The sequence below is a fragment of the Fringilla coelebs genome (assembly GCF_963513975.1).
Source record: "Fringilla coelebs genome assembly, chromosome: 3".
NCBI classification, from domain to species: Eukaryota; Metazoa; Chordata; class Aves; order Passeriformes; family Fringillidae; genus Fringilla; species Fringilla coelebs.
Window position 1 is genome coordinate 18639895 of NC_140030.1, and position 16152 is coordinate 18656046.

At 36.9% G+C, this 16152-nt stretch overlaps 1 protein-coding gene across 1 annotated transcript in view; it reads left to right on the plus strand.

Moving 5' to 3' along the window:
• Window positions 1-15801, plus strand: part of EIPR1 (EARP complex and GARP complex interacting protein 1) — a 74868-nt gene extending 59067 nt beyond the window's left edge. The window contains exons 7-9 of the mRNA XM_084202167.1: window positions 2509-2676; window positions 3925-4092; window positions 13623-15801. Coding sequence (XP_084058293.1) covers window positions 2509-2676; window positions 3925-4092; window positions 13623-13797 — 511 coding nt within the window. The 3' untranslated portion in view covers window positions 13798-15801. The remainder of the gene's footprint in view (window positions 1-2508; window positions 2677-3924; window positions 4093-13622) is intronic.
• Window positions 15802-16152: the final 351 nt, after the last annotated feature.

The window sequence follows — 16152 nt, forward strand, 5'->3', positions numbered from 1 at the left end:
TTTGCCTTGTAAAATTATATATAAAAATCTAATTTTATGTAATGTGTATACTTACATTTATCAAGACACCTTATAAAGACAAGAGTGGAAAGAGAGGACAAAAGGAGAAGGGGTTTTATTAATTTGCTTTTTTTGTAACGTTTTTGTAATCCTATTTCTAACATATAGCGTGCAGATCTTTAACCAAAGCTCGTGTTTTGAAGAGAGAATATTAAATATTTTAAAGTCTGCTTCATGCTCTGTCTCATTAGAAGAAGCATCTCTATCTTGCATTAAAGGAATTCTCTGAGTAACTTCTATGAAAACTAGATTATCTGGATATTGTAGTCTGAGTCCTCAGTGAAAGGGGTAGCTTGGTTAACAGAAGCAAATCCCACTATTGTATTTACTTTAGGTAAAGCTCAGAATAAACAAGTCCTAAAAACTGGTTTGTCCTTAAACTAGTTTGATAACTATGCTATTCCAAAGAGCTGTTTGCAATATACTCAACAAGTATGTGTGATAGTAAGTCTCATCTTCAATTAGGCTGTAATATGTCTATTATGTGAATATTTCTTAATAATTAGTTAGGCTAGAAGTAGGAGTTTCAAGTCCAGGCAATATAAACTGTGTCAGTATAAGAAGCATTAAAAGAGGGAGGAGGGAAGAATCAAGGGCAGAAAACTCCTACCAGCAAAGTGAAGAGAAATACTACAAGTAGCTGGAATACCTGCTCCTGTAGGGTGTGGTTATGACAGCTGCAAGACAGAGGGAGTGCATTCTTTTGGACATAGCAAACAAAGAAGGGGAGAGAAAAGAATGATTGTCAGGAAGAGTCCTAGACTAGACTAAGAAGCAGTCTTAATGCTTGTGAAGCAGAGAAGACAGACACTAGGCTGATTGGATTTAGAGAGAGAACTTTATCAGGAAAATTCAGACTCCAAGGCTAAATTCTAAATAATATGTAAGAAGAATAATAAGAGAAAGTGGAGCCAATAGCTGGAGAAAATGTTCATGTGGTCTGGCATTAATCTTATGATGTAAGTGGGACATTTAGTGTATGTATTATTGCTGTAGGGTGAAAAGTGATGAAAATATTCATATTTGGGGAGGAAAGTGATCAAATAGTCAGAATAATTGTGAAGTTGGGATGAAGTCTTTCATGGTGAGTAGTCCTGAATATACAATGGACAGTAGTATTTTTAAGCCCTTACACACATCTCTAAGCAATGCAAGAAAAAAGTGAAAGGTGCAGTGAAGGAGGAAAGGTGTGTTTTACCACAGCAAGCATGCTTGAGACTTGGAATATGTATATGGCAAAAATACTAAAAAAAAAAAAAAAGGAAGCTTCAATTCCACTCCTAGAATACTTGGTAGAAAGGCATACCTGAATGATATCCTTAGCCTCTCAAACTCTGAGAAGAGTGTTGATGCTAGATATCTTAGTAATTTTACTGGTGACAGCCAGAGCTGTCAAGATAGGGCTTGGTACAGGCCTGATAACATTGAATCTCTCCTTCTGAAGCTATTTTGCTTTGTATTAGTAGTTAGGTATTAACAGCAAGAGACTATCTGATCGTGACAGAAGACCATAAGTATATGTAGTTTTCACAAGAAATAGGAAGTTTTGGTCAATATGTTTACTGAAGAGAAACATTTTTCATTTAAAGAAAAAAAAAAGCTCATGAAGTATTGAAAAGTTCCAGTGAAGATTGTAGGAGATGGTCAAGTCTAAGCAGAACTTTAGATCATATATTGGTGGCTTGGAGAAAACTGGTCATACAATAGTGAAAACAGGAAAAATCAGGCAACCCCCAAGTGTAAGAGGCAAGGTAGGGACACAAACTGATGGCACGTGGTGTTTTGAATACATATGCTAGCTTGTTAGCAGTACTACAGATGTTTTTAAAGTGGTCCAGATGGATGAGGTTGTGTCTGGCTGAGTAGTTTAAGGGCCACACGTAAATTATTGGTAAATGCAAGAGCTCAAGAAGGTAAATTCAATACAGAGCAGTAATAAAAACTCTGTATATATATATATATATATATATATATATATATCTCTGTCGTTGATATCTGTTGCAACCTTTGCATCTCAGCTTTTCCTACTGAAGCACATGTCATAAACAGGTTTATGACATCTCCTAGTATATTAGTATAACTAGTATAATTAGTATAACTGCTTAGGGGTGAAGAAGTTCTTACCTGAAACTGTTGTGTTTTAGTAGCAGACATTTATGACATTTGTTACAGAGCTATGCTAAATCATCTGGAACTACTATTTCCTTTTAACTCCCGATGACCCTAATAGAAACAAACATGGCAGGAGCATAGCATCAAAGCAAGCTGAGGAATCTATAGAAGTCACTTTTGTTAACAACTGGGAATTCCCTAAACTCTGCAATAGCAATGGGAACTCAAGGTCTGTGGGTGCTAAGGGGATTATGCAAGTTTCCAGGGAAACAGATTTCTGTAGGTGGAGTGCAGTCAGCTTTTTATAGACCGTTTAATTTTTTTAATGTTTTACAGGCAGATCTATTGTATAGAAAATGCACATGGACAGCTGGTACGAGACCTGGACTTTAATCCCAATAAACAGTACTACCTGGCTAGCTGTGGAGATGACTGCAAGGTGAAATTCTGGGACACAAGAAGTGTCACCGAACCAGTGAAGACACTAGAGGAGCATTCCCACTGGTAGAACAAATTATCTGCATGCTGTTTTGTGGGTGGATGGCTTATATCATTTATTCAGCTAATTATTTTATCGTTTAGGAGCAATGCAAACTAACTATGTTTGTACTGTTGTGCCTAATCATTTTTTTGCACAGAGGAAAAGTTTCAGCATGTCAATGTTCCTTGTGTAATTGTAAATTAAGAGTTTAGACAACATTAGTCTAATTGGCAAGAAACTGTTGTTAGCATTGTTGGGAGATAGGGTAGGCCTTGGAGAAGCACAGCACAGAACTTGGCCCGTGGGGCCCAGCTGGGACACAGGTGTGCCTTCCCAAATGGAGCCTGATGTGCTGCACCTGATGTGCTGTAATAGAGCAGCTGCCATCCATCCTTCTGTTGTCACATGGTTAGAATGTTCAGTAATGCAGCTCAACTTTTTTTGTGTTCTTCACAGTCCTTAAGTCAGAATATGCAAGTGAATAATTTTATTCTCTGAAATAACACTTAGAGCCTGTATCTACTGCATTGTTAGGGTTAGGGTTAGCCACTGGTCTGTGGCTGGACTAAGGAGAGAATCTTGCCTGATGTCTGCTAATTTCAGTGCTTAAGAAAAGGTGAATTATTCATATTTTATAAAATTTGGGTTGGAGTAATTCTTGCAAAGTAGATCCAGTCCCTAAAGCTACTTTAAGGGAAATGAAGATGGGAATTAACAGAAGCATTATTTATACTTTTCTTCTTCAGAATATTCAAAGAAAAAGAGCAAAACAAGAACCATAAGACATTTGGTATTAACTTGATATGTAAAAATTGAAGAGAAATATAGTCCTATATTTGTTTTAGGATCTATTCTAAACTTCACTGTAAGAATGTTGTGAGTTTTTTTGTTTAAAAGGCTATTTAAAATCCATATTTTGCTTTGGGAAAATTTTTGTATTTAGGACTTAAGTATTTATCTGGCTTATTCAACAATGAATTGGCATGTACCCTCAAGGAATGATACAATTGAATAGTGTGATTTTTTTGGTTTTTTTTTAATTTACTGGTTGAATTTTAAAGATGCCTTATTGAAAACAGATTGCATGGAAGCTTAAAAGTCTAATGAAGATGGCAAAAAAACTGTCTTTGGAATTAGTCATGTTACTTGTATGCATATTTAAAACATTGAAAAGATGAATTTTTATTGCTGCTCTTAAAAAAGATTGTTTAGCAGTGATGCACTATCTACCATGAATAGTGTCTCATTCTGTCTGCTTGTAACTTTTTTAGGGTCTGGAATGTCAGATACAATCATTCTCATGATCAGCTGATCCTTACAGGAAGCAGTGATAGCAGAGTTATCCTGTCTAATATGGTATCAATTTCTTCTGAACCATTTGGCCATATGGTAGATGATGATGAACTCAGTGACCAAGAGGACCAGCATCAAGAAGAGAAGTATGAAGTTTCCTGAGTTTTATGTAGATGCATATAATTTGTCATTTCATTGTAATGGTTTACATGCTATTTCTTTTTTTGCTGACTAGGATTTTTGTGTACAGGCCTTTCAGGTAAGTAGTTAGAATTCCCACTTTGTTCTTATCCAGTCTTGGGTGGAATGCACTCTAAATTTCATTGGCATGGTCACTCCACATTCACTGGTAGGAAGAGAATGGTGATGCTGAGGATCAGTCCTAAAGTCCACTGGGTTGGTGAAAAGATTCACTTTAAGGGAGCTCTGTTTCAAGTCAAGCATGTACAATAATCTGGGTTAAATTAGAATTTGAAAATATGCTTTTGTATTTTATGTGTATGTGTTAGGACCCTTGGGAAATGTTACCAGTCTAATGATGAGCTTCTGCATGAGCAGAAGAAAGGAAGTATAAACATTTTTTTTTAATTTTGCTCTTAATATCTCTGACTGCTCTGGAACCCAGTAACTCATCAGACCTAGATCAAGCAAATCAGAAGCTTGGTTTCCACACTCTTGGTAGAGAATAGTTCATGCTATTGGCAAATGTTATAAACCCATCCATTTGGTTTGTATGGAATCAAATATTTTCCTTGTGAATTTTGTAGGGATGTGGTTTTAGTAAATTAACTATATATGTGTATATAGGAAGTTCTGTAGATTGAGGTTGGGCCAAGGCTTTCTAATTTTGTTACTAGCTTTCATAGTGATCTTCAGCAAACTCTTCCTTTACAAAGTGAATCACAGAATTACAGAATGAATTAGAAGGGTGCTGTTGAATCTCAATTTTATTAATACATATGCAGTTTTGCTCCAAATAATTTTGGTGTTTTGGCTTCATTTAAACTATGGACCTGGAAACTATTATTTTCTAATACTAAGTAAGAAAGTTACTCCATATATAGAAATGTTTTATTTTAAATAGGCAGGATTTCTTTAGAAGATTTTCTCCATGTATTTTAAATGCCTGAAAAATCAAGGAGTATCAAAATAAATACCTAAAAATTTGCTCACATGAGCAGTATATACTTTCTTTCTAGAATGTAGCTGAGTTACAGTGTTTTAAATATAAAATCAAAGAATGGTTTGTGTTGGAAGGGATCTTTAAGATCACCTGGTTTCAACTCCCCTGCCATGGGCAGGGACATCTTTTGGTTCCTTATCTTTGGCTGGAGATTGCAATTTATTCTGTTCTGGATGGAAAATAAATAGCTTTAGTGGAAATGAGAAAGAGAGCTCATTTTTTTATATGGTGGGAATGCATTAAAAATATCACAAGTAAATAGCATTCTGACAGACGTGGTGCAGTAGATTATCTGTACTTCTGGACTTTTGTGGATTTTAGATGGTGTAGGTTGCCTCATTAAAACACAGGTCATTGTTCTAGAATATGAATTTTTGAGTCCAAGATCATCCAATGCAATACAACAAATATAATGCATCTTTTCCCACAGCTGTGGAATGAAGGTAAACCACATCATGAATGGCTTGTATAGTAATGATGAAGAGCCCTTACCTGTTCCCAGAGGCTACAAGAGTATCAACTCTGCATTTTCTTTTTAAATATGTGCTTTTCAACTGCTCATCTGTTTTTCATAAAACCTGGGAAAGCACATTAGCTTGTGTAACCTTTGCTTGGTACTGTGAAAGTCTTGTTTTAGGCTCCCTCTTCTGCCCCCTTGTTATGAGTTGAGTCAGAAGGATGTTTGCAAGCTGCTGCAGCCTTGAACTGTTGCCAGATGAATGTCTGTTTAGTTCTGAGTGCACAAATGAAGTAGGCCATAACAGCTGTTGGGAATACTTCTTGTTAGTCAACCACTAGTGCCAAATATTTCAGCTCTGATACCCTCCTAGAGACCTCTGTGAAGAGTCTGTTACACCATTCCATGGGAACTGCCTTTTGTAAAATACAGGTTTTCACTCTATGGTTTAATGAGGGAGGGGTGTGCTTGGTTGTTTTTTTTTCCAGGTTGTTTTTTGTTGTTGTTGTTGTTTGTTTGTTTTTGTGTGTTTTTATTTTGTTTTGCTTTTGGAGTGTTTGTTTTGGTTTTGGGGTTTTTGTTTTTTGGTTTTTTTGGGTTTGTTTTTTTTTTTTTTTATTTTTTGCTTGGGTATGTTCTAGACTTTCCAGAAAGTGTTATAGTCTCACAAGATTCATTTATCCTCTTTTGGAGGACATTTGATTTGTTATTAAGCAGCACACAAATACTGATAAAGAGAATGTTTTTTTCAGGTGTATCTTGAAATACACCAGGAAGAGCCTGTGTTCGTACAGCTTGTGTCTCAGGCCAGTCACCTTCAGACTGACTACCATATGTCTCTCAGAAAGTTAAAATATCGAGTGGAAAGAAAGAAAAAGACTCTTTCTGCATTTTTTTTGTCCTGAACACAATCACTTGTGAAAATCCTCCTTGGAATAAATATAAAAATTATAAGTATGTGTCAGTTTTCTTTTCAAAGGTTTATTTTTTTTTTTCTACTTAGTAAAGTCCCCAATATTTTCAAAACATTGCAGTTTAAAGTCCTTCTTGAGATCTTTAAGACTAGTTGATTCTTAATATCTTTTAGAGTAAATTTCCTTTTTTAAATTTTATTTCTTGGTTGGAGACAAAAACAAATAGTATGCTAGTTTAACCCTTCTTTGTTCAACCATTTAGGGTTATGCATGAGTCTACCCACTCAATAATTCTTGCCAGACTTACTGCTGTAGTTGCCTGGTTTTTAAGGTTCCCAACTGAAAATAATTATTTGGAGATAAATTTTTTCAAAATAAAAGAATTCAAGTTCATTGCATAATGAGTAGACAAAGTAAAAGATAGTTTGAATCTTTTTCTGAAGATTCTTCATAAGAATTTCTTCATAGTGTTTTCTTCCTTCAGTGTTTGTCTGTGTTGACATCTTGGGCCTATCTGCTCCCATCTTAGAGACCAGAACATGCTTGAATAAGCAGTATAACTAGGATGTTATATTGTTGCATGAAGATCTGTCTCTTGCTGAAATCAAGTGACTACTGGTTGCTCTTAACTGCTGGTTTAGATCAGACTCTAAGGCAAGTCTGTCTTTTCCCAACTGTTTAACTGCTACTGTTGTTTCTTTCATCAGGCAACAAAGGTAAGAGGAGGCAGCTTCCCTGTGTCATGTCAAAGGTCTTTCTGGACTGTATCATATGTCTCATAGTAGTCAGGAGGAAAAATTATAGAAATAGGAAAAGGAGATGTACTTCCCCTGGATATGTTCCTAGCCCCTGACTATTTGCAGTTCAGGGACATCTACTGCCTTCTGAATAATCTTTGGGGACTTCTGATTCTTCCACATATGCTTTTCCTTTGCTATCAGCAATATTCTTGAGTCTATCTGCTCTCAGTAACTGTGTTTTGTTTATTCTAAAATGTGCCAGCTGTGCTTGCATGGTTTTTTGTGAAATTTGTCTAGGAGAAACATGTCAGTTGTGTTTGGTTTTTTGCACTGAATTAAGAAAGGCTTCAGTGCTCTCTGCATAGGAAGCAAAAAGCCACTGTTGAAAACAGGTAGTCTAAGAAGAGGCTGGAGTTGTCCACAGAGAAGAGCTATAGGCATGTGGCCAAAGGACAGCTATGCTATATTCTGGTCAAGTCCCCAGTCTGGATTATTTAAAGCACAGCTCAAATATGGGGAAAAAAGCCCACAGCTGAGAATGAAGTGCTGTACTAGTTCAGTTTCTAGCACCTTGATCCAGAGGCAGAAAAAAGTGTACAAAATAAATGAAGATAGAACAGATGAGGGTGAGTACTTGAGTTCATTTAGGTTTCATCCCCAAAGCAAAGCTAATGTGCCTGTATATATATCACATGAGGAATGATTTTCAATGCCTAAGTTTGAACAAAACTTTCAAAACATGGGATCATTCCACATCTGTGCAATTGCTTGTCAGGCTTCTCGTTGGCCTCCTTCTTTAGTGGCTTTGCACTCTGTTGTTGCAAGAACTTTCTCCCTGCAACACTGAACTAGCTGGAGTCCTAAATCTCCTGAAGGTGACTGTCAGCTCCCTGTAAGATACTGGGAGAGCATTGGGAACTGTCTTCCTCCTAAGGGAGGTAGTGTGTCTTATATCCTTCCTTTAGGTCTTTGGTCATCCAAAATCCTGATGTTAGTGAGTTAGTCTGTTTGTTACTGTATTAAATTATTCTAATAGTCATTTTAATTCTACATTGCTCTTTCTGACAATAAAAGAAAGCTACTATGTTCTTGCAGTTTAGTGTGGCCATCTTTACTTGCCAATCAGGATTCCTTTTCTTCAGTTACTCCAATATGTATGTTTGGCTTATAGGTTTAAATTATGAACTGTGTAGGTCTCTGTTTGGTATGCTGGTGATGCACAGCATGAGAAGAATATTTGGAGTCATAGGAGCACCAGCAGCAAGGTACATGCTGCATCTACAGCAATGTTTTTATTCTTCATGACTTCTGTAGCCAGAAGTTTGTGACGAGGCTCAACTGGTAATGGAGGACTTGCTCTTTAAGAGAAAAAGTATCTGTATCCATAACAATGAAAATATTTATCTAGTCAATAACATTTTGAGTTTATACATCAGTCCTGGAAAGCAAGCCATCCTAAAACTTTTATTTTGCAGTTTAAGCTACCAGTTCCCTTAGTTTTCTATGGGGTTTACAGGCTAAGGTCAGGATGCTGCCTTCTCCCTTATGTTACATTTTTTGATGATATGTTCTAAGATAATGATAATCTTTGTTATCCTTTGAAGATTGTACCAGAAATTCCTATCAGAAAATACAGTTTTAGTGTTTTTCCTGAAGGCTTACGTCTCCATCTTTTTTGTCATAGATGTTAGCCATAATGTCCTTAACTACAAACAAGATTTAACACAGGCATTTCTCAATATTTTATATTTAATGCTGAGAGATGTAAAGGATTAATTCTTCCTGTGCAGAGTATCTCACTTAAGATCGTGAAGTTTTTAATGAGATGTTATGTGTAGAAACATCTTCAGCTATTGGAATGGACCCGAGAGAAAATGGTGGCTGCCCTCTCTGTAGAAAGAGACTTTCTTCAAAATTCTATCTAAAGAAATTGGTGGTATCTACTTTTCATGATAGAAATGTGGTTTAGAAATTTTTGAATAATAAATAATGTGGTTTCACAATATTACATATGAACTGTGCAGTCTAACGTAACACCTTTGTATTTGCATCTGTGACTCCAGGAGAGAGATTTGTCAGCATTGATCTTTTGAAAAGTATTTGCCAAACATGCTGAGGCAGGCTTTCAGGATATTTTCACACAGCTGTCAGCAGTGTTAAATTTGATGCTATTTTGCTTTTGATACTAATGTCTTGGAGAAACCTAAAAGTCATAGGATTATGCTATGGAATCAACCAAGAGACCTAATTAATTAAAGCAGGTTAAATAGTTTCTCTTTTGGGGAATGCCAGGATTCAGAACTACTTTGTTGGATGTGTAAGAAGCTGGGCAAAATGTAGTGCAGCAGCACTTTTCAGTTCCAAGACTGTTTTCTTTGAAAGCTTCTGGTTTTCCCATAGTATTTCTTTCTTTAACCCTCATTAGCAAGTATACCTTCCTTAATTTATTTTTTGTATTAGGACATCTATGAAATCTGTTATATAAAATATGTTTTTCCTGTTTTCCTGGGGAAGCAGTTCAGAAAGCTCTTTTTTAAATAAAAAAAAAATTAGGATATTTGGAATAGTATGAAGGGCCAATTATTATCTATAAAAAATGTGTTCAAGAATAAATATACTTGATTTCAGGCTTTTTAAAGTGAGTGAAAAGGCGAGTAGTATGTCATCTTATCAGAAATTTTCTCTTGAAGTCAAAAGGAAAGTGCATCCATGGGCTTAACCCAGAATCCAGTGTGATGCTTTTCAGGATTCATTTTTGGATGCTGCAGTATATGCTGCTGCTCTATGGATTCATTTCTATTTCATAGTGATTTTTAGATTAAAGGGGATTTAATTTTGACTGTGATAAGGAATTAATGATTTTTGCTGACTGAAAACCATATTTTATTGAACACTGTGGTGACAAAACAGAATTGCAAGCACTGCAAACTTAAGTGGTTGTTAGCATGAAAAGTAATTGGAAATAACAGCTTTCTACATGAAAACAATTATCCAAGGCTGAACAAGCTTCTTTCTTGAATCTGTAACACAATTAACCTCAAAGTTATCTAGTAAAATAAAATCATCTCTCCTTTCATAGAAGCTGGTTGGGGTCATGCTGTTTGAATAAGACTACAGAGAAAACACAGTCCATTTTCAGCTCTGTGTGGCACGGGTTTGAAATTCATGCATGATGTAGGTAGAGACTGCACATTCCATACTACAGTTTCTTGGTGGCAAAAGGAAAGTGGTGCATTGTCATTTGATGCAGTCCAAAAACATATAGAAGAAAAGGTATTTTAGTCTGGTCAGAATAAAATCTTCAAAACAGATAGGAAAGTAAGAAACTAAAGAAGCATTTTAAGGGTCAAGAAGATCCGGGGCAAGGAAGATAATAGCTTACTAAGCTATTGCCAGGTGTAACAAGGGATTACCAAGTATGCTATCAAATACAGTCACAGAATCACAGAATGAGCTGAGTTGGAAGGGACCCCCAAGGCTCATTGAGTCCAACTGCTGGCCTTGCACAGCACCATCTCTCAATCATGGGATCAGTAGGCCAAGCACCTACATCTGTGGTACACTGAACTAGCTATAGAGTATAGCCATCCCTGCTATGCAGAGCTGTTTTGTACACACATGCATGCTATATATATAGCTACACACAGCTGTTTTTATAACCTGCAGCTTTTAAGTAAAAGCAGGTACCTCTGTGTTCTGGCAATCATGTGAATTATACTTACATTAAAGTAGCATAGAATAAAGTTTATTTAATATCCAGTTCTGTACAGGTATTCTTCTTGTTAATCTGAGATGATTCTTTAATAAATAAATAAATATGTAAAAGATGTGTAAAATTTTATTTGGGGTGTATAAATTGTTGTGTGACTCAGGAGCAGAACAATTCTAAGTACCCAAGATTGATGTAAATTCAAAAATAGTGTCCTCACTATTCTTGGATTACAAAGGAAAGCAAACAGCTAAAATGCAGAGAAATCTGAGGTGTGTTCTCAGAAATCTTAGCATCAGGTAAGGTAGTCTGCCTCTAAGAGATTCCTGTTGTGAGGAAAAAACTCATCACAAACAAGTCAGCTCCTTATGTTGTTTTTGGGGGGGTTTTTTTAATGTTTTACAACAGTCTTTCACATACATGAAATGAATTCTGCTTTTTATTCCACTAGCAGAATCCTTCTGGGCTCATTACCCATTGCATAATTTAAAGGCTAATCTATTGTCATTCATTGTGATTGTAAAGGATGCTCATGGACAGATTCTTTTGGATCTTTTGTATTGTTCCTGAGACACATGTCGTTTTGAGATGATTTTTTCCCGTCCTGATTGTCTTGTATAGTATCTAGCTCTTTTAAACCAAGTGATTACTTCCATAAGGATTTTCTGATTCTCAATAAGTGTTTCAAGGCTGTGCCATCGGCCTGAAGAACCATGTTGGAATAGTATGCTTTCTTTTTCTGGGAAGGCACAAAATTTACTTTTATACCTAAGAGGAAATTCAGTGTATAGACAATAAAACCCAGTTAAAAACTGTAGTTATAAATGGAAATGCCGAACAGAAATTCATCTACAGGCTAGTTTCCTGAACACTCATTCCCCTTATGACTCCTGTAAATTAATTTAGATGAGCTGTATTATTTAAATGAAACACTGAAACAACTGTGAGCATACAGAAAATAGTGTAATCTAGAAGCTTATGTGCCCTTGTTTATGCAGCCTTCGGTTAACTGAGATTCCTGGTTAGCTGAAAGTCGGTCGTGTCCCCTGACAGCCATGTGCAGTGTGCATTACTCCTCTGCTTATCCAGAGAGACATCTGAAACCTTCAGAATAATGGAGTTGTGGGTAAGTGGGTGAGCACTGCATGAAGCACATTGCTGTCTGGGGACATGACCAACTTTCACTTAACCAGGCATGTCAGTTAGCAGGAAGTTAGAAAAGCGCGTTGCGGCGAATGAAGTGTCTGTGTGTGTTCGTTAGCTCTCTGCTGCTCGTAAGTTTGTATCAAGTTCATATTCAGGAGAACTGCAAAACAATTAACTGCAATTAAGCAGGAACTTGGTGTTGGTTGTGCTGTGACCTTTTTTGGTTAGTTGTCCTTTAATGTAGCACAAGTAAATGGTAAAAATCCTTGAAAATATTTATCTGAAGCTATTCTACAGTATGAGTCTGCTTTTGGTTTCTTCATTAAACTCAATTGAATTTTAATTGCAGTGTTAGATTCTCAGCTGGCTAGGTGGGGCAGCAATACCCTGCAGAAGATCCTACTGTGCTCCATCCAGGCTTTATTATTGCAGAACTGCATGCTTCAGAGAGCAGCAGGAAAGGGCACAGGCAGCCAATAACAACACTTCATTTCTGTAGTAGCAGCATCTGTTTAAATGATTGAGTGACATTCACAAGGCTCTTTGGCTTTGCTTTCCATGAGGAGGGTTGCAGCTGTACTGCGAGGCTGTTTCTAGGAGGCAGAGAAATGCCTCTGAAGGGCTGACTGATTCTTGTCAGACAGAGACAATTCTCTGTGGCTGAAGGGAGCTCTAAGGTCATCCTCTGAAAACTCCCCTACCCTGTAGCTACAGAATAATGTGCTGTAGTGGTGCTTTGAGAGGAGAGACTGGCCTTGGGAATGGAGGCAGGAAGGACTGTGCTCAGTTAGCAGAGTACAATCAATGAGTCTTGAGTACTTGGTTTGGACTTCAGAGAGCTTCCTAAATCTGTTGAATATTTACAATGCAGAAGGCAATCTGTGTCTCTCCTATGATGTAGGTGACCAGGAGCTTGGCTGTTGCAGTGAGAAGTGGATGAGAATCTGGTGCTGATATAACTCTAGCAATGGGAGATAAAAATCAGAGTGGTAGTTCCATCACCTTCCATAATAATGGAGAGCGTGGGTCCAGTATGGCAACACAGGAGAGACTGATGTTAGGGACTGTAACTTCTTACCCATCTATGTGTCTCTAAATCTGTGTACTATTTTAAGAATTCATTTAATAATGAAGGGGGAGAAGATGCGATGTAACATGATGAGAGAAAAGATGTTTGTGAAAAGTTGTGCATTTAGATCATGCCACGTAGTTGCTTTAGAGAGTGAGAGATGCTTAGTCTAGGTTCTGAGAGACAGGAAATGCACTGAAATTTAGAGTAAGAGTTACTTTGTTTCTGTAAAGGGAGTCTTTTGCACTGACTTGACTTCGCTGTCGCTGTTGTGTAAAACATAAGTACATGCAAACATGAAGTATAAAATATTCCCTTAGAACCTACTACTTCATTCTTATACTTGAAATGGAATTTTATGTATCTAGATGTTAGTGACGCTTAATATGGCCTTTAAAATCAAGTGTGTTCACAAATTCTTACTTTTTTTTTTTGTGTGTGTTTGTTTTCAATTTTAGGATTAAAGAGCCCCTTCAGGACAGTGTAATAGCTACCTATGAAGAACATGAAGATAGTGTATATGCAGTTGAATGGTCCTCAGCAGACCCGTGGCTATTTGCATCTTTAAGTTATGATGGGAGACTGGTTATTAACAGGGTTCCGAGAGCCCTTAAATATCATATACTGTTATAATTTGTTTGAGTTATTCTGGAGTTGTTAACTTGCTGTACACAACTGGTAGGTATTGTTAAAGGTTTTTTTCAGGATCTGTTTTTTTTTTAAGTAAACAAGTTACAATTTTGTTAGGAATATCTATGCTGACGTAGACTTGTAATTTTGTCTTTTGTATTTGCCTTGAGAAACTATGATGCATTTTCTGAAGGCTGTGCTACCTAGATGATTGAGGGGCTAATCACTTTGTGAACTCTAAAGTTTCTGGTGATAATGGATACATTCCATACTATTGCTTTATTACATCAGCTTTATGCAAATATAAGGCATTACAGAAATGTTATTATGATGATACAAAACTGGGACAATGTAGGGTTCATGTAGCAGAAGTGATCTACTTGTTTTCAAGAATAATATTCTACATTTCTTGTATAAACAGCCTTCTGCTTGTAGCTAGGGCCATGTTCTGCTAACTGTTCTGGCTATAGATACAGTAGTGGGAGTGGTCTTAAAAGGCTCTATTAATACCATCTAACATTTTAAACACTTTTTCTCACATTTTTGGATGTCTTCAGAAGGAATGTTTTTTGTGAAAGTGAAACCTTCAAAATATATTTTTCATTTGAGCCTTATGGTAGTAGCAACAAAGTAACACCCTGCAAATTGTGAACTAAATGCAGTTCTCATCTATGTATTGTTACTGGAAACAATATTAGTCTTTACCAAAATCTCTGATAGACTCACATAATGTGAGTATGTGTGTTATCCCATATTTATAGGTTAAGTCATGCTGTGAGGGACTCTGGAGATTATGCTACTGTTGACCTGAAAAATCTCTTTTAATATTTGTCTACTTAGACTTTCTTGCCCTTCTGGATCCATGCCAATCTCCAGTATGCTGGCATGATGTAAAAGGCTTGCAACTAAGCACAAAATGTCCTTTGCTATATCCTACTTTTTGCAATAGGTGACCTAGACATTGGTTACTATGTTGTTACAAATGCTGAGAACAGGCAGATGCTGCGCTGTAGGAGAATACGCAGGAAATTTCAAACCTAGGTGGAAGGCATGGTGAAACATTCCTGTACATATTGACATCCTGTCTTCCCCTGGCAGAGATTGCACTAAGATGAAGATTTGCTGCTTGCTCTTTGTGTACCCAGGCTAACTGTAATATTAATTATTCCCTGCTGCCTCTTCAACACTATTATTTCCCTTTAGCTTCAGAACTTGGGGATGTGTGACAGTGTTGGTTGTGGTAGCATTGTGTGAGACTACTCAGAAGAAATGGCAATGAACATGTGATGGAAAGATCAATGCCAACCTCTTCCAGTGAGCCCTCCTGTTGCTATGGCAACTGTTGGTGTTAGTGGTGAGGGACAGCGTGCTGCTCACCTCTGCTTGTCCTTACCCACTCTTGGATCGAAACATCCAAATGTGATTTGTTGTGTCCACACAGCTGCTTCAGTGAGATCACATTTGGGGAGCATGACTGACTGCTATAGGCCAAAACATCCAGAAAAGATGACAGCTGAATTCCATTTCTGGCTTTCTTAAGGAGCTTATTTGGAAAAATTCATAGGAGTGAAGTAATCCAATTAAATCACCTGTACTATTGTTTGCATTTATGTTAATGATGTTACCTATCTGCTCCAGAATGAATGCTTCATTGGAAATTCTGATTATCTTATTTTCTGTGTTTATATTTTAAATTTGTGCTACTTCAAATCATTTCAATCTGTAATTAGGCATGAGCTATTCACCTGTATACTGTAAGAAGAACTACATTTCCAAATCAGTAGTACTTCAGTTGTCTGAACATCAGAATCCTTGGCTGGGCTGCTGCTTTTTATGTGGAGCTTTTCATAAGACACAAAATTTTGTTGGGTATCGTGGCTGTCCCGCCTGTGTGCCACCCTCCCCACCCACCCCTCTGGAAAAAAAAAATGAAACAACCTCTGCAGTATATCTCTGGTATGCAGCAGAACTCCTTCAAACTTTCTTCACATTAGCAATAAAGGTCTAATGAAACTTTGTCTGGTGGTGTGTATGGCTGGCAGTGTGAAGGTGACGGGGAAATTGCCTAACATTGTGTGGGATTTGACTTGATTTTTAACATGTAATAAATGCAGGATAGATTTCAGACTGATTTCTATGTGGCTGTATTTCCTTTGATATTGTAAGCTTTCATGAACTGGAAAGCTCTGTAAACAAACAATATCCAGAAACTTTTGTTTTACTCTTGTTAAATGTGCATATCACTCAATAGGGAAGAAGAAAGTGGATGAACACTGGGAAGGAAGGAACTAGCAGGTCCAATTTGAATGAAAATGCATTGCAGTAGAATCAGGAGAGTGGGAAGGGTCAATTTTTACT